We start from the raw sequence: 20206 nt of genomic DNA on the forward strand, positions 1-20206 counted from the left end.
GCCAGCATAGAAGGCAGATGTTAAACAATGATGATGATAATGATGATGATGAATCAATGTATAAATATAGAATACATATACTATATTTATACATTGTTTATACATTACCGAACTCTCTGTTATCACCAAACACTTTGTCATCACCAGATTCTTGGTCATCACAAAACTATCTCTGTCATCACCAAAATTCTCTCTGTCATCAACGAACCACAACTATCATCAGTAAGCTATCATTGTAACCACCAAGCTATTACTGTCATCACTAAACTCTTTGTCATCACAAAACTCTGTCATCACGAAACTGTCACTGTCATCATCGAACCATTCATGTCATCACCAAAATCTCTGTTATCACCTAACGCATTGCCTTCTGCAAACTCTCTCTGTCATCACTAAACCCTAAACTTTATGTCATCACAAATCTATCTCATCATCAAACTGTCACCATCATCCTCAAACTCTCTGTCAGCACCGAACTCTTTGCCATAACCAAAGTTCTCTCTGTTATCATTAACCCTTCAGTTACCAAACTTCCTGAGATTGGCTCTGGTTCTTTGATAAAAAAAATGTTTTAAAGTGATCCAAATTTTTAAAAAAATAACTTCCTTCAAAATTTTATGTTAATTTATGTTTCAAACACCAACTTAATAATGGTTTCAAATTTGGCATGAGGCCAGCAGTTTTGGGTGAAGGTATAAATTGTTTACATTGACCCCCCTACCCAGTATTCAACTGGTACTTATTTCATCAACCCTGAAAGAATGAAAAGCAAAATCAATCCCAGGGGAATTTGAACTCAGAATGTAAAGTCAGATGAAATGCTGCAACACATTTTGACCAGTGTAGCAACAATTCTGTCAACTCACTGCCTTAAACACCAACTTAACAACGACAAAGTTGTTTTACTAAATTCTTCGTCATTATTTTCAAAGTCAATGAAAACAAAGGTAGTGTATTTTAAAAGGAAATACAGCAACTAAAGGATTTGACCATAATTATCAAACACCAAAACTCTCTGTTACTTTTTTACTTGTTTCAGTCATATGACTGTGGCCATGCTGGAGTACCGACTTAAGTTGAGCAAATCGACCCCAGGACTTATTCTTTGTAAGCCTAGTACTTATTCTATCGGTCTCTTTTGCCGAACCATTAAGTTACAAGGCTTTGGTTTGTCCAAGTCTATTGTAGAGGACACTTGCCCTAGGTGCCACGCAGTGGGACTGAACCCGGAACCATGTGATTGGTAAGCAAGCTACTTACCACACAGCCACTTCTATCAACAAACACCTTACATCACTATCAAAACTTCTCACCTGTCATCTCTAAGCTGACTGTGAAATCCTGTTTCAGCCTTCTCCACCTCACACTTCAATTTCCTCCTTCTCAAAACCTAACCTTGTTTGTTTTTCTAATCTACTGTGTTTAAATTCCAATGTTTGTATTTCATTACAGGCCGTCCAACTATTACAGACTAATTAAGCCACACCACACTGTTATCTGTCCATGATGGAAGATTCTCCCAAATTGACTCTCTATAATTTTGATGATCCCCAGTATGACAACTGCAGCTATGTGCTGACCAGTCCACGCTCCCTGGAAGCATGTTCCAGGATGGGAGTAAAGGTGAGGCAAGAAGATGGGAAGCTTTTTGAGTTCCTTCTCTTTTCTTATCTTTCTGATTAATTTGTTGCAACAGATTCTGTGGTTGTCATCGCTGCTATCTGCTGTTTAAAAACCACCACTACTGCCACCACCCTCACCACCACTCTCACCACCACTACCACCACCACCCTGACCACCGCCCACCACCCTGATCACCACCCACCATACTGACCACCGCCCACCACCTCATCACTGCCCACCACCCTGACCACCGCCCACCACCTCATCACTGCCCACCATCTCACCACTGCCCACCACCCTCACCACAACCCTCACTACCGCCAACCACCATCACCGCCGCCCACCACCTCACCACCGCCCACCACCTCACCACCGCCCACCACCTCACCACCGCCCACCACCTCACCACCGCCCACCACCTCACCACCGCCCACCACCTCACCACCGCCCACCACCTCACCACCGCCCACCACCTCACCACTGCCCACCACCCTCACCACAACCCTCACTACCGCCAACCACCATCACCACCGCCCACCACCTCACCACCGCCCACCACCTCACCACCGCCCACCACCTCACCACCGCCCACCACCTCACCACCGCCCACCACCTCACCACCGCCCACCACCTCACCACCGCCCACCACCTCACCACTGCCCACCACCTCACCACCGCCCACCACCTCACCACCGCCCACCACATCACCACTGCCCACCACCTCACCACCGCCCACCACCTCACCACCGCCCACCACCTCACCACCGCCCACCACCTCACCACCGCCCACCACCTCACCACCACCTCACCACTGCCACCACCTCACCACCGCCCACCACATCACCACCGCCCACCACATCACCACCGCCCACCACCTCACCACCGCCCACCACCTCACCACCGCCCACCACCTCACCACTGCCCACCACCTCACCACCGCCCACCACCTCACCACCGCCCACCACATCACCACCGCCCACCACCTCACCACCGCCCACCACCTCACCACTGCCCACCACCTCACCACCGCCCACCACATCACCACCGCCCACCACCTCACCACTGCCCACCACCGCCACCGCCTCCGCTGCTGCCACTGCTGCTCCTTCATACCTATAAACTGTGAGTTGAGATGGTAGTTCAATGCTGTAACCCCAGTGATTCTCAATCAGGTTCCATATGGCCCTTGGGGGTCCATATAAGATTTTGTTGTTAAAATTTGTCTGCGATAAATTGCTTATACACAAAATAATTTAACAATTTTTTAAAATGCAATTCCTAATAATATTTAATTATGAAAATATTTTATAGCATTTTATTAAACAATGAATGGCTAGTAGGTGGGGGGGTTCCATCTGTGTAAAATAGGAACCAAAGGGATCCATAGGTAAAAGAATGGCTGAGAAACACTGTTTTGCCCTGTGACAAACAAGCAAGTGAATGACGATGTTAGTGTGATTATTCAACTGGCTAGAAACAGTAGCCAAATTTCCTTCTAAATCCACACCCTCCCACCTTAAGGATACATCAGGAAATGTGACCCACTGTTTTGCCCTAACCACACAGCCATCCTCATTAACCAGCATCACATGTCATAAAACACCTAACTCTCTCACCTCTTTCAGCCAGTTGACCTTCTCTATACACCTCCCACTGACCAAGATCATCAGATTTGCCATCTTCTATATCCTGGTACACTCTGTAGCAGACTTCACAACGAACAAGAGGACCTGAGACATCGTAAGTAATCCTTTCTACTAAAGGCACAAGGCATGAAATTTTTTGGGGGTGGATTAGTCGATTGCATCAACCCCAGTGTTTCACTAGAACTTAATTTATCGACCCTGAAAGGATGAAATGTAAAGTTGACCTTGGTGGAATTTGAACTCAGAATGCCACTAAGCATTTTGCCTGGCGTGCTAATGATTCTGCCAGCTTGCTGTCTTAGACAATGTAAATAATGACACAACATAAGCAACAACATGAGCAGCAGTAGTAGCAGCAGTAGCAGCAGCAACAACTACAACTATGGCAACAGCAGTAGTAATAGCAGCTGCATAAGCAACTGCAGAGACAACAGTAAAAACAAAGGCAACAATAGTTGCAATTACAACAATAGCTGTAGCAATAGGAACAACAAGAATATTGGCAATAGCAACAATAGCAACAACAGTAGCAGTGGTAACAACAAGAGTAGCAATAGTAACAATAAGAATGTTGGCAATAGTAACAACAAGAGTAGCAATAGTAACAATAAGAATGTTGGCAATAGTAACAACAAGAGTAGCAATAGTAACTATAAGAATGTTGGCAATAGTAACAACAAGAGTAGCAATAGTAACAACAAGAATATTGGCAATAGTAACAACAAGAGTAGCAATAGTAACAACAAGAATATTGGCAATAGTAACAACAACAGTAGCAATAGTAGCAACAAGAATATTGGCAATAGTAACAACAACAGTAGCAAGAGTAACAAGCTGTAGAAACTGTAATATCAGTAACCTTAGCAACTGGAACATTTGCAATAGTAATGGCAGTAATAAAATAATGAATGCACCCTTTTAAAGCCTGGCCAGGCTCATGGGCTTGGTTTCTATGGCGTATGTGTTCCCCAGCTGGATGGGACGCCAGTCCATTGCAGCGTTACTCATTTTTGCCAGCTGAGTGGACTGGAGCAACATGAAATGAAGTGTTTTGCTCATGGACAAAATGCGTCGCTCAGTCCAGGAATCGAAACCACAATCTTACCATCATGATACTGACACCCTAACCACTAAGCCATGCACCTCCACAGTAATGGCAGTAGTATACTAAAAACAAAATAAGCAATAGCAACAGCATTATCAATGGTAACAACATTAGCAATGGTGATGACAACAGTAACAATAGTAGCAATAGTAACAACAACAACAGTAGTCATGGTAGCATCAACACACTCTACATGTTAACTCTGCTAAAACACACATTCAAAGGGACCTGGTAAACAGTTATGTCCGAGGGCCCTTAATACTCTCAGTCTGCCTCTGATCACAGCTGTAGCAATAGTAACTTTAACAATGATAGCAACTGCATCATTAGCAATAGTAACAGCAGCAACAACTGTAACAATAGTAACAACAACAATAGCAAGAGTAACAACAACAATGGCAATAGTAATGACAATATTAGTAGGAGTAACACCATCACCATCACCACCACCAACAGCAACAACAACAACAGCAGTAGCAACAGCTTTTCCAATGGTAACAACATTAGTAATGACAATAATCATTGTAATATTAGCAACAGCAATAATAGTAATAATAGCAAGAACAATAACAATAGCAACAACAACAGTAGCAATAATAACAAAGCCAACAATAACTGCATTAGCAATATTGGTTTCAAATTTTGGTGCAAGGCCAGCAATTTCGGTGTTGCGGGGTAAGTGGATTACCTTAACCCCAGCGCTCAACTGGTACTTATTTTATCGACCCTCAAAGGGATGGAAAGGTAAAATCGACCTTGGCACAATTTGAACTCAGAATGTAAGGACAAGCGAAGTGCCATTAAGCACTTCGCCTGGCTTGCTAACGACTCTGCCAGCTTGCCATCTTAACTGCATTAGCAACATAAACAACAGTCTTAACAAGAACAACAACAATAGTGATAACAACAATGACTACTACTACTACTACTACTACAACTACTACTACTACTACTACTACTGCTGCTGCTACTGCCGCTGCCACTGCCACCACCACCACCACCACCACCACCACTACTACTACTACTACTACTACTACTACTACTACTACTGCTGCTGCTGCTGATGCCACTGCCGCCGCCACCACTAGCACTAGCACCACCACCAATACCACCACCACCAGCACCACCACCAGCACCACCACCTTCACTACTACTACTACTACTACTACTACTACTACTACCACCACCACCACCACCACCACCACCACCACCACCACCACTACTACTACTACTACTACTACTACTACTACTACTATTACTACTACTACTACTATCACTACTACTACAGTAGCCATAAAATATTTTGTGAAAGCAATCCCTGGAACCAATGGTTTGAGCAACCATTGGTTCCCAGGATATTAACCATAATTATGCCATAAATTGCCTTTCATTGCCAGCATCATCATCACCACAGCAGACATCAATGTTTGCAGCTGCTGCTGATGCTGCTGTTGTCGATGCTGCTGATGTTTGCTGCTCTTAAAGGCTGGTGCTACTGTTTCTATTGCTGCTGTTAAAAGACCCTGCTGCCGTTGCTGCTGCTGTTAAAAGGTTGTTGCTCTCTGGTGTCTCTGCTACTGCTGCTGCTCCTGCTGCTGATCTTGCATATTTTATGTTCCTCCTGCTTTATTTTTTCTTTCTTACTAGTTTCAACTAGTGGGCTGTGGCCATGCTGGAGTGTATCATCTCTCTCTATATAAACGGCAGTTTGTCTGTGCGTGTTTCTGTGTGTCTGTTTGCTTGTACCCTCACTCTGACCACGGCTTTCAACCGATTCTGATGAAACTTGACACACACATAGCCCAATGTCATAATTCAATACTAACGCAGCGAAAATTTTGAAAAGTTCCCCCAGTTCTGAAAAAAATCGATAAATTCGACATGGGGTCGAGAATCAGAAACCCAAACCTCAGACCGTCTAGGGGACGCAACTCCACCTTTTTTAACTCTCAAAAAAAATTTACCATCATTTTTTTTCCATTTTTTTGCTATTTTTTGGCTATAACTCTCTAAAAATGCTTTATAGTTATTTCCCTTACAAACCTGAGCAACGCCGGGCGATACTGCTAGTTTTATTTATTTTTATGAATCATTTTTTCATTTGCATCATTTCCTTTAGATTTTAATGGCATTTAAAAAAAATTTCATTGACAAGTTTTTAAAAATATTTTTGTTGTTGTTTTCATCTTTTCTGTTTATTATTTTTGTTGTTTTGTAGGTAACGATGGTTTGCATTGGTGGCTGTGTGTGTGTGTGTATGTGTGCGTGTGTGTGTGTGTATGTGTGTGAGCATGTATATGCATATGTGTATAAGTGTGTGTATGTGTGCATATGTGTGTATATGTGTGTGTACAGGTATTTATGTGTGTGTATGTGTATGCATGTAAACATGTACATGTGTATGCATGTGCATGTGTATGTGTATGTATGTGTGCATGTATGTGTGTATGTGTGTATATATGTGTGAGTGTATGTGCATGCATGTATGTGGTTAAGTGTATGCATGTATGTATGTATTTGTGTGTGCATGTGTATATATGTGTCTATGTGTGTGTATGTGCATGTGTATGTATGTGTGCATGTATATACACACATACATGTGTATATATGTGTGAGTGTATGTGCATGCTTGTATGTGGGTATGTGTATGCATGTATGTATGTATTTGTGTATGCATATGTATATGTGTCTATGTGTGTGTGTATGTGTATGTGTGTGCATGTATGCATGTACGTGTACCTATGTGTGAGTGTTTGTGTATGCAGGGCTGTCACTGCATGGCCAAATTGTTAAGAAGTTTGCTTCACAATCACAAAGTCCCAGATTGACTTCCACAGCTTAACATCTTGGGGATGTATCATTTTCCACAGCCTCAGCTCAGCCCAAGCCTTGTAAGTGACATTGCAAATATGGAAACTGTGTTGAAGCCTCTCAGATGGATCATCCTGTAATTCAAAGGTCCAGTTTTGTAACACGCTGTGCTGTACTGTTTCTCTTTGATGATTAAGCATACATTAAGAGCACACATCTTTTGGAATACTCAGCCACTTATAGGTTAACATACACACATACACACTTATACATATCTGTATACACGCATACATACACACATACACACATATACACAGACACACATACATGTACATCTATTGCATATGTAGAAAATTTGTGTATGTTTTTTGTGGCATTGTTAGCTAACTCCTTCTACATCATTTTATTGATTTTAATGAAACTTAACATGTGAGTAGAACTCATGTCTGGAAACCTCATGACATACTTAGATTGTTGAAAAATTGATAATACAGCCCTTGGAAGGGACCTTTATATCTATATCATATAACTAATTTTTTTAAAAACTTTCAAGTGAAATAACTCATAGCACCCATACACTATTGCTTATTAAACACTGAAGGGAAATAACCCATTTCATTGTTTCTGTTTGATTACTTTGAATATTACTCTTTTGTGTGTCCTATTTCTAATTTTTGCAGACAATATCACTTTTATACTTTGATATGCGAGTAGAACTCATGTCCGGAAACCTCGTGACATAATTAGATTGTTGAAAAAAAAAATCGATTATAGGACCCTTCCAATGGATCCTTCTATCTACTACATATTACTAATGTTTTATTTAAACAACTCAAGGGAAATAACCCATACCACCAGCAGATTTTAGCAAAGCAATCAATATTTGATTCTCACAGTCAGCCAACCTAATTCTGCATTTCACTACTCACAGTTTTGAACTGCTAAACATTATTATTGCACTTCCTTAATTTGAATCTTAAACCTTAAAGACATCATTCATACATTTCTATACATACATACTTTTTTTAATGCCCATTACTCCGATAATTCTGCATTTTTACAGTTACACTTTTTCCACAACAGATAAATTTTTTTATTCCACAAAGTATTTGTTGTGGCTTCATGCAGGCGTAGCGTGGATTCAATCCTCGATTGCCAAATTTCTCTTTTCTCACGGTAAAACTATTTTTTCTGTGAATGACAGCAGTTATACATTTCTCAGATGCTTTCGCATAGCAGAATAATGTCTTTGCCTCTTGCCAACTTCAAGCAACCTCTCTCACCAACTTCTGACAATCTTTCTCGTCAACCTCCAAAAATCTCTCTCGCCAACCCCCAACAATCTCTCCCTCCTCCAGCTGACAGTTTTTGTACTTTTTTGTGATGGAAAATACACCTTTTGTGGCAGTTATAACGAAATTGCTTTCTTATATCAGAGTAATGAGATGTTTCTATAGAACATCTTTACCCCAAGGAATTACCGAGCATACCAGCTAGTATATACATATATACACACATACATACATACACATACATATATACATACACACACATACATACACACATACACACATGCCTACACATATACATGCATACATACATACACACATACATACATATACAGATACACACATACATATACATATATGCATACATACTCACATACATACAAGTACATGTATACACACATACACACATACATACATGCATACATACATACATACATACACACATACATACATACAAACATACATACACACATACACATATACATGCATGTATACATACATACACACATGCATACACACATACATACGCACATATGCATACACACTCACATACATACATGTACATATATCTGTGTAAAAAGTTTGAATTAGATTCATCCTTTAATTTGGAGGTTTCCAAAAAAAGATTTCTAATACAGATTCTTCATATTTTGCTGGTAGCATATTTACTGGCATAAAATTGCAAATATAAAAATAATACATGTATATGATGTGTTGTGAATTTATGGAAAGAAACCCCATAAAACTCAACAATTTTGATAAAAATGGAGAAAAGGTGTTAAAATATATAAGAGAATTTTGTTTCATGCAGATGATCGTTTCGTACAGCAATATAAAAATCATACAAATTTATGGTTGAATAGAATTAATTAAATTAATTAGATTAAATTAAATCTATATATATAAAACTGTAGTTGTGTGAGTGTCTGTCCCCTTCGATTTAGATTCCTAACTACTCCCACATTTTGCGGTGCAGTTTAACCAAAACCGGGTATCTTATAGTCGTGATTCATATCGAGCCCTTCTGGGTATTAGCGCGCGTCTACGATGAGTCTCGATTTAAAAAAAAATTTACCATAATTTTTTTCCATTTTAATGCATCTTTTTCGCTATTATATAAGGGAAGTAACTCTCTAAAATGTCTACGATGAGTCAAACGATTTAAAAAAAAAATTACCATAATTTTTTTTCCATTTTTAATGCATTTTTTGCTATTTTTTGGCTATAACTCTCTAAAATGCTTATATAGTTATTTCCCTTACAAACCCGAGCAACACCGGGCGATACTGCTAGTTAATTATATATCACAGTATTCTACAGTGCAAGAAGTATAAAAAAATTTTTTTTTACAAAGGACTTGAGAAACGAAACAGCAAATAGGTTCTTATTTATCCTTATGAGAAGAAAGATATGTGTTCATCCAGTTAGGTATTAGCTGAAACATATATGCATACATACATACGCACATACATACATGCATACACATATACATACATACACACACATACATACACACATATACACATACACACATACATATACATATATGCATACATACTCACATCCATACAAGTACATGTATACACGCATACATACATACATAAATACATACACACAAACAAACATATATACATACACACGCAAATATACATACATACATACATACATACATACATACATACACATACATGCATACATACAGACATGCATACACACATACATACACATACACAACAGCTATAGCCATCGGTGGATGGTTAAGTCAGTCCTGCAACTGAATAGTTTTCATCAAAAATTGATTAAGATGCCTTTTTTTTATTGTTTTGTTTGAATGAATGTGTGTGTGTGTGTGTGTATGTATGAGAGAGAGAATCTATGTGTATATGTGTGTGTTAGTGTGTGTTTAGTGTATTGTGTTTAATGTGTGTGTTTTTGTTATTATTTGGTGAGTCCAGTTCTATGTAGTCTGTTCTTGTGTGTGTGTGTGTGTGTGTGTGTGTATGTTTGTTTAGTGTGTGTTTAGTGTGTGTGACAGAATCATATGTGTATATATTTCTTTACTACCTACAAGGGGTTAAACACAGAGGAGACAAACAAGGACAGACAAGGGATTAAATCGATTACAATCGGCCCCAGTGCGTAACTGGTACTTAATTTATCGACCCCAGAAGGATGAAGGCAAAGTCGACCTTGGCGGAATTTGAACTCGGAACGTAACGGCAGAGACGAACCGGCAATGCATTTCGCCCGGTGCTAACGTTTCTGCCAGCTCGCCGCCTAATGTGTATGTGTGGTGTGTGTGTTTGTTATTATGTGTGAGTCCATGTTGTTTGTAGTCTGGTCTTGTGTGTGTGTGTGTGTGTGTGTTGTGTGTTTGTGTGTGGGTGTGTATACATGTCTGTGTGTGCATGTTGAACATGTGTCTGTGTATTGGCATGTGAATGTACATGTTCTATGTGAGCCTGTGTATTAGCATCTATATGTGTGTGTGAGCATGCACGTTGTATGTGCGTCTATGTATTAACTTGTATGTGTATTCAATGTGAGTGTGCATGCACATTGCATGCATGCCTCTGTGTCAGCATGTGTGTTGTGTGTGCAATGCACATTGCATATGTACCTGTATCACCATGTATGTGTGTGCACTTGGTCTCTGTATTAAAGCATGTGTATGTGTGTATGTGCATGCACATTGCATGTGTGCCTGTATCAGCATGTGGTGTCATGTGTGTGTGTGTGCTGCACATTGCATATGTACCTGTCGTCAGCATGTATGTGTGTGGCACTTGTTCTCTGTATTGACTTGAGTCTCTGTATTGACACATGTGTATGTGGTGTGTGTGTGTGTGTGTGTATGCATTTTGTATGTAAGTCTGGGCATTAGCATGCATGTGTGTGTGTGTGTGTGGTGCGTGCATGCACATGTGCATGTGCGTATGTGTGGTGTTCTGGTCAATGCATTCAGTGATGGCTCATTAGAAACAACCTACTGTTGTTATTGTTGACATTTTCATTAACAAAGAAAACGTTATCATTATTGTTTTAGTTACTGTCTTCAACACCATCATCATCATCATCACTATCGTCGTCATCACCATCGTCATCACCATCATTATCATCATCATCGTCGTCATCGCTGTCATCGTCATCACTGACATGGTTGTCATCATCATCATCATCTTTCGTTGTATAGCTGTACTGTCATCATTTTAATCCTGGCAACATCATAACCATGACAACATCTTAATTACTATCTGGTCATCATCGTCCATCACACCAATCACCCACCAAAACCCACCACCACCACCACCACCACCCCCACCAACCACCACCACCACCACCACCACCATGATGATGACCATCATCATCTTCATCATCGCCACCGTCCTCATCATTATCGTGTTATTTTTTCTGCTTATTGATTGTTATATTTTCCTGTTTTGTGATTCTTCTCTCTCTCTTTCTCCTTATACCTTCCTCTCTCTGGCTCTGTTTCTCAACCACTCTCTTTTCTCCTCTCCATTTCACCCTCTTACTCTCACTCTTTTTACTTCTCGCCATCAATCTGTTTCCACTCACACTCTCTCCCTCCCTCTCTTTCTCTCTCTCTATCTCACTCTATGTTGGTCTTTCTTCCTCTCTTTACTTCTCTACATCAATCTGTTTCTGTCTTTCTGTCGCACTGTCTCTGTCTCTCTCTCTCTCTCTCACATTTATCTATTCTTTCTTTCTCCCTATATGCTCTCTCTCTCTCCCCACCTTCTCATTCTCTTTCTTTCACTCTTCTCTCTCCCTCTCTCTCTCTCCCATTCATTTTTATTGTTAAATTAACTCTCCCCCATCAAATAGCCATCACTACACTCAGCCTACTTTTTCTCTTCATTGTCCAAAACCTACAATCACTTGACCCTTCCTCTCTAAAGTATCCTGTAATAAAGCCTTCGAATCTTGGCATAAGAGCAGCAATTTAGGGGCTGGGACAGGTTGATTACATTGACCCCCCGTGCTCAAATGGCATTTATTTTACTGACACTGAAAGGATGAAAGGCAAAGTTGACTTTGACAGAATTGAACTCACGCATAAAATGCTGCTGAGCCTTTTCTCCCAAAGCGCTAATGATTCTACCAGCTGGCCATCTTAATTCTTTGTCTGTCCAAAGCATTTTCATGTTTGTCCTAAATGTCCATGCTTGTTTTTCAGATTTATAGTTAACCCCTGTTTTTATATGTTCTGAGTATATAAGACTTTCTTTTCATAAGTCTCGAGTTACTCTTATTTGTTGAGAAAAAACTGGGAATGTGTACCATGATATAATGCAGGAACATCAGGGAGATATGTCCTGTGTTTCGCATGTGATATGCAGGACAGCAAAGGTTTAACCCTTAACATATAATACCAGCCAGCCACATCCAGTTTGAATATTTTGCCTGTTCATATTTGGTAAAAGGACCAAAACATGAACACAGAAGAACTGTAGTCTTCCTCTCTTACATGCTACATTTGATTCCTCTTATGCTCAACTTTTCTCAAATACATTTGCACTTTGTTGTACATGTGCACTGATGTTTGCACATCCAACTGAGCATTCTGCCTTCATTTCTCTCCAGTCTACACATGTCTTCTGCATTCAGAACCCATGTCTCACTACCATGGAGTATAGCCATTCAAATACAAGCATCATATAGTCTACCTTTCACTCTGAGAGAGAGAGTCCTTTTGTTGCTGACAGAGGTAATAGCTCTCTGAATTCCTCCACCAATTCTTAGTCTAGAAACATTACTTTCAGAGCATCCTTCCTCCATTGCTAATTTGGGCACCTAGGTAACAACCTCAGAGAGCCTCTTGGGCATTGAGAGAATCTAAGCCTCTATGCTCTTAGTGCTTATTGTTCCTGCACATCTGCCATGTACAAAGGCAACCTTATCTGTTAATCTACCTGTAATTCCATAATTTACATGGGTGCAGTGAATAGAATTTCTTCCAACTCCTTTCCTACATATTGAGCAGGGCATTTACCTGACAGAAAGAGAGTTTTATCTTCTTTCTTACTAACAACAACTTTGTTCCTTTGCTAGGCTCTTTAATTTCAGGTTTTGTTTCCCTAAAACAAGGAATTTCTTCTCCATTCTGCAATAAAGATTCTACAATAAGAGCAAGGTCATCAGCATATAGTAGTTCCCACAGCATCCAATTTTGAATTCTCCAGGTTGACGAAGGCTAAGTACAATGGCTTACTTTTGGCCAAGTATGTTTCCAGCAGCTGTCTCATTAGGAAAATCGCATCTGTGGTACTCTTCCTATGGTACAAAACCAAACTGCTTCTCATCTAGTTTAATTCTATTCCCTAATCAATTGAGCAATAACCCTCTCAGTAACTTTCATTCATGACTTGGTCTAGCAATTTAATACTTCTGTGGTTGTTTCTATTTAAGGGCATTACCTTTACCCTTGTAACAGCTAACTATAATACTGCTATACCAGTCATTGGGGATGGCGTCTTCCTGAATAACTTGATTAACTATACGGGTGACTAAGCTGTATCATCCTACAACCACTGGGAATTTTAATCATCTTGGCAGTGATTTCTGATGCCCAGTTGTTAAATACAAATCCACTTATGAAATAATAGCCTTGATATTATTAGCACTAACCATTCTTTGAATTATAATAACAGCAATATTAGTATTTCTGATATATATTCCAATTGCAGTTACTTCCTTAGCATTAATTCTAATACTAGAACCTCTGTTTATCATATAAAATTACTTCCGGGTCTGATGTCTTTTTTTATATAGGCAATTCTTCATCTCAGTTGTCCCAAAGAATATCAGCCATTACTCAACATTTAGACATATCAATAATGCAACAATTCTGGGCTTAGTGAATTAATTTAGTCTCTAAAGAACACAATAAACAATTTGATTTGGAATTGAATTTTCTATCTAGGTCCTTTCTTTATGATAAAGGTAAATCTTTTTGTTTGCTCTGTAATGTGAACTGTATTTCATCCTGTTCTCAGAGACTCCTCTCTAAACACTTTAAAGAATGTGTTTATTATTGCAAACATTGGCAAAAACATACCTTTAGTTCCTATAAGTAATTTCTACTATCTTATAAAATTCGACCTTTAACTATCTCCTTACATTTCATTTCCACTAAATATCTATTTCCATGCATTTAATCTTTATTCCTATCACCTATTGCACTATATTTCTCCACTCTTAGTTTTCTCTCTAATTTCTTTCTTCCTCCGCCTCTCTTTTCTATAATTGCCTTGACGTTATATCTATTAATGTTTCTTTTAAAAATAACCTACCAGCATTCCTTCATCATATATGTAGTAATTATTAAGTTAAATGCTTATTGATGTTTTTGTTTTCTCTTTTTTTCCCTGATGAGAAGATTTTATTATTTATAAACCATTTCATTCCTTCTGGAATAACCCAATGTTTTTCTTCAAAGCATATGTTGGAGTATAAAGATTTGAATAACACCTGCATTTAACTCCATTTATTTATTTATATATGTTATACAAAAACATTTCACTAAATCCTTTGTAAGTAGACTGTACAAACTTTACATCCTTGGTACTTTTTTGATTTTTTTGCTACCCTGGTAACTATTTATTTTTCCTTGTTATTTGTACACATTGCAAAAATACCCATACACTTATATAGACATATATACATACACACACACACACACACACCCACACATATATATATATATACATATACATGTATGTATATATGTATATTATGAATGTATGTATATATATATGTATGTATGTGTATGTATATGTATATACAGTTGTGTGTACATATGTGTGGTGTGAATGTGTGTTTTGCACTTCCTTGTCTTGCATCACCTGATAGATATGTATATTATGAATGTATGTATATATATATGTATGTATGTGTATGTATATGTATATACATGTGTGTGTAATATGTGTGGTGTGTGAATGTGTGTTTGCACTTCCTTGTCTTGACATCACCTGATAGCTGTGAGTGTCACTGTCATACAAGCAATGTCATTAATTTCCAGTTTCCTATGAAAGCTTATCCAGCCCAGGGAAATATCACTTTATATTTGGAAATAGGTGAGGTTAAGCAGTGAGATAGGGCATCTGACCGTTGTGAAATCTGCCTCAACGAAATTCCACATGGAAAGGTGGACATTAAAATAACGATGAGTGTTGATGATGATGATGATGATGTGATGATAACGATGATGATGTTGATATGATGATTTGTTGATGATATGATGATGATGATGATGATGATGATTATGATGATGATGATGATGATGATGATGCTTTGCTTCTTATGTAACAACCTCAATTTGACAATTCCCAAATTGATAATATCTATAGCAGCAGTTGTAAGTATGTGCGCTTTTTTAAAAAACTATGGATAAAAAGATATGTTGCAGCATTTATCTACAATGGTATATTCATGTGTGTATGGGTGTGTTGTGTGTGTGTTGTGGGTTGTGTGTTGTGTGTGTGTGTTGTGTGTGTTATGGACAGGCAGCAGATTTGGCAAGCTGACTGGGTGTTCAACCTGTTTTAGTGACAGTACATTTTAGCTACTGGAAGCAAATACATAGCACACAGAAGATGCCTCCACAGATAAAACAGAGAGAGAAAGAGTGAGAGAAGGAGAGAGAGAGAGAGTGAGATAGAGATTACATATGCATACAAACACAACTAGATGCTCATACACATAAACAGAGAGAGAGGTAGAGGTAGAGAGAGAGAGAGAGAGAGAGAGAGAGAGAGAGAGAGAGAGAGAGAGAGAGACAGAGACAGAGATGGGAGAGAATGAGAGAAACATTAAGACATGTCATATCAAGTCAGTGTTGAATCAGCAACTCCAGATTTCTGGCACCAAAACAGCTGTGCCAAAACGTCTCATACTCTTTGCTATATGCTACATTAACCCTCCTTCATTTCCACACATCCCGACCAGTTTTCTGTGAATAATATTTGACACATGGGAACAAACTACAGTGTGCTGTTGTTACTGTTGTTCTTTAGACCTACTCCCCACTCACTCTGCAGGAAAGCAAAACTATTCCAGCAATGGCTATCCATCTTTTATTTATTCCTGATGTGTGGATGAGACTTGTGGAAGACAGAAGCCCAGGAAGATGTGGAATGAAGTATTGAAGGCCAATCTGAAGACACTGGAGATGACTAAAAGAGATGACTAAAGACTGAGATATCTGGCACATTACTGCAGTCAAGGATACCTGTCTGTCACAATAGAATTGATACTGGTGCTGGTGCCACATAAAAAGCACTTGTGCTGGTGTCATGTTACAAGCACTGGCGCTGGTGCAACGTTAAGTGCACCCAGTACACTCTGTGGAGTGGTTGGCAATAGGAAGGGCATCCAGCCATAGAAACCATACCAGAACAGCCAATGGAGCCTGGTGTGGCCCCTAGTCTTACCAGCTACAAAGAAGCCATTCAATCCATACCAGCATGGAAAATGAACGTTAACTGATGATAATGGTGATGATGATGTATGTAAGACATAAAGTTTAACCCTTTAAAACGATAAATGTAGCCCTTTTCAAGCCTAGCCTGGCTCATGGGCCCGGTTTCCCAGTTTCTGTGGCATATGTGTTCCCCCCAGCTGGATGGGATGCCAGTCCATCGCAGCATTACTCAAGAAACAGGAAGAGAGAGTGAGAGAAAGTTGTGGGGAAAGAGTGCAACAGGGGTCGTCACCACCCCCTGCCAGAGCCTTGTGGAGCTTTTAGGTATTTTCGCTCAATAAACACACACAACGCCCGGTCTGGGAATCGAAACCGCAATCCTCCGACCACGAGTCTGCTGCCCTAACCACTGGGCCATTGCACTTCCACTTTAACCCTTTAGCATTCAGATTATTCTGTCAAATGCAATGCTTTTACTTATTCACATTATTTTGAATTTATCCCGTATTATCTCATAGCTTTGAAGTTTTGATCAAGTAACCGTATATCTTTTAGACTAACATTGTAGGGTAGGTATGAGAGGTTGGATCTAGCTAATTTGAACATAACACAGGTTGACTATTTTGGTTGGATATGGCCGGTTTAAATGCTAAAGGGTTAAAGCCTGTCTGTCTTGAGGCTACATATTCATTAGGCTGAGCTTATCCTGGTTTCTGAGGTGTATAAGGGATTGATTAAGTGCATGATGCTTCCTCCTTGATGGGATGCTAATTTACCTGAAAGATAACTTCCAACTATTCATTTCAGCTGGAGTAACATAAAAAGTAGTGCCTGGTTTGAGAGCACAACATGCTACCTGGTTTGAGAATTGAAACCATGACGTTATAATCATGAATACAGCACTGTAGCCAATATGTCAGTGTTTCTCAACCAGTTTTTACTTATGGACCCCTTTGATTCCTGTTTTAGTCTGATGGATCCTTCTAGCCATTTGATGTTGAAAAAATCCTCTTATGTTTCTATAATTAAATATCATAAAGAATTGTATAAAAAAATTGCTAAAGTATTTTGTGTATTCATCATCATCCTTTTAAAGTCTGTTTTCCATGCTGGCATGGGTTGGACGGTTTGGCCAGAGAGAGCTGCATCAGTTTCCAGTCTGATTTGGCTTGGTTTCTATGGCTGGATGCTCTTCCTAATGCCAACTAGTTTTCAATGTGCTGGGTGCTTTTAATATGGAACCTGCACATGCACTTTTACATGCCACTGGCACAGAACTCTTGCAGGACAATCTGCTTCACCAGATGATGTGGCCTTAACACTTCTGTTGCAGAGGAATGGCTCTTCTGGAGTACAGCAAGTGCCAGGTATCTCAGTCCTTTCTCATCTCATCTGAAAAGTTCAGTGTCTGGAGGTTGTCCTCTAGTACTTTGTATTGTAGAAATATAAACAATTTAAAGGCGGCGAGTTAGCACGCTGGGCAAAATGCTAAGCAGTATTTCGTCTGCCGTTAGGTTCTGAGTTCAAATTCCACCGAGGTTGACTTTGTCTTTCATCCTTTCGGGGTCGATAAATTAAGTACTAGTTATGCACTGGGGTCAGTGTAACCGACTTAATCCCTTTGTCTGTCCTTGTTTGTCCCCTCTATGTTTAGGCCCTTGTAGGCAATAAAGAAACAAGAAATATAATTGATTTATTGCAGATAAATTTTAAGAACAAAATCTTCAACGGGCCCCCAAGGGACCATATAGACACCTGGTTGAGTCATGTGCCTTAGTCAAGGACTACATTACCCAATATTTTCTTACTTAAGCCCTTCACTTCCCTTTGAGCTTGGCCCATCAACAACTTGTCTCCAGTATTCTCAGCTCTGGGCTGTCTTTCCTCTTGTTGGTCTTGTTGGTTTTGTTTTTCATTGATGCTTCTATAACTTTGCCTCTTTTTTATTCTAGGCAGGAATGTCATTCTTACACAACCCCATTTTTACCCTTGAAAAGAGGTAGTCCATATTAGTCCAGTCCGGCCTCTACCCTTTGACTTGTCCAGCATGGAAGGTGCTTGTGCTCTGCTCTGTTGGCATAACTCTCAGATTCATTGAGATACAAAAGCCAATGTCATTATGTCCTAACAAGGATTGAACCTTTTTTCTTTTCTGATTTGAGGGAAACTTGACTGCTACTTCTAAGAAGTCAAGCAGCTATATATAGGTATCATTGTTGGCTCATTACAGTGAGTATATTTATTATAGATGGAGATAACAAATCTCAGTACCAATTTCATGAATATCCGAAGACGGCATGGATGGAAAACAGTTATGAGGATAAGGTTTCCAGATTCAAATTTGAAGAGAGGTAACTGTAGATTACTTTATGTCCTTGTTTTTTTTTGTTTTTTTTACAGGATTACTTAATGTTGGTTGTGAACATGATGACCGAAAGCTAATATAGTTTTTAGTCCTTGTCATAAATCACCATTACCATGACGACGACAATGGCGATGGCGATGACAATGACGATGACCATCACCACCACCATTACCCCCCCCCCCCCTGCCACCACTGCCACCACCGCCACTACCACCAACCATCACTACCACTATCCTTCTCCACCTCTCCTTCATCACCATCCTCATCACTATTATCACCATCATGATCATCATGATCCTGATCACCATCATCATTGTCATTGTCATCATTATCATCATCATCATTTTTTCCATGCTTGCATGGGTTGGACAGTTTGACAGGAGCTGGCAAAGCTGGAGAACTGCACCAGGCTCCAGTTGTCTGTTTTGGCATGGTTTCTATGGCTGGATGGATTTTCTAATGCCAGCCACTTTACAGAGTATACTTGGTGCATTTTACATGGTACCAGCATCGGTGCTTTTTATATGACACCGGCATCAGTGAGCTTGCAAGACAAGGAGCTCACAGCTGAGAAAGGGAGAGGAACTGAGAGATTAGAGAATGACAGAGACGGCCCTCAAGACGAATGGATTACATCAGCACAAAATGGGTGACTGACTTAATCCCTCATTTGGATTACTACCACCACCACCACCACCACCACCTCTCTCTCTTCTCTCTCTCTCTGGCTGGGTAAACTTCCTCTACAGCAAGACACCTGTTTCTGTCTCTCTGCCACACTCAACCTGTTCATCATCTAATACAAGATCACCTCCTCCAATGCTCCCCCCACCTACCATCACAAAATTTCTTGTCTTGCAAGTTACCTGGTGACCCTGCTGGTGCTACGTAAAAAGCATCCAGTCCACACTGTGAAGT

The 20206-nt window shown here is 39.8% G+C and overlaps 1 protein-coding gene and 1 long non-coding RNA gene across 4 annotated transcripts in view; both read left to right on the plus strand.

The window, feature by feature from the left end:
• The window catches only part of LOC118766260, a 7276-nt gene extending 3913 nt beyond the window's left edge, over positions 1 to 3363 (plus strand). The window contains exons 2-3 of the long non-coding RNA XR_005002174.1: positions 1453 to 1623; positions 3249 to 3363. This is a non-coding gene — a long non-coding RNA (uncharacterized LOC118766260). The remainder of the gene's footprint in view (positions 1 to 1452; positions 1624 to 3248) is intronic.
• The window catches only part of LOC115219654 (trichohyalin-like), a 259067-nt gene that overhangs the window by 180308 nt on the left and 58553 nt on the right, over positions 1 to 20206 (plus strand). For all 3 annotated transcript variants that reach the window (XM_036509563.1, XM_036509564.1, XM_036509565.1), the window contains exon 5: positions 19172 to 19274. In XM_036509563.1, coding sequence (XP_036365456.1) covers positions 19172 to 19274 — 103 coding nt within the window. The remainder of the gene's footprint in view (positions 1 to 19171; positions 19275 to 20206) is intronic.

Source organism: Octopus sinensis, linkage group LG15 (assembly GCF_006345805.1).
Source record: "Octopus sinensis linkage group LG15, ASM634580v1, whole genome shotgun sequence".
Taxonomy (NCBI): Eukaryota; Metazoa; Mollusca; class Cephalopoda; order Octopoda; family Octopodidae; genus Octopus; species Octopus sinensis.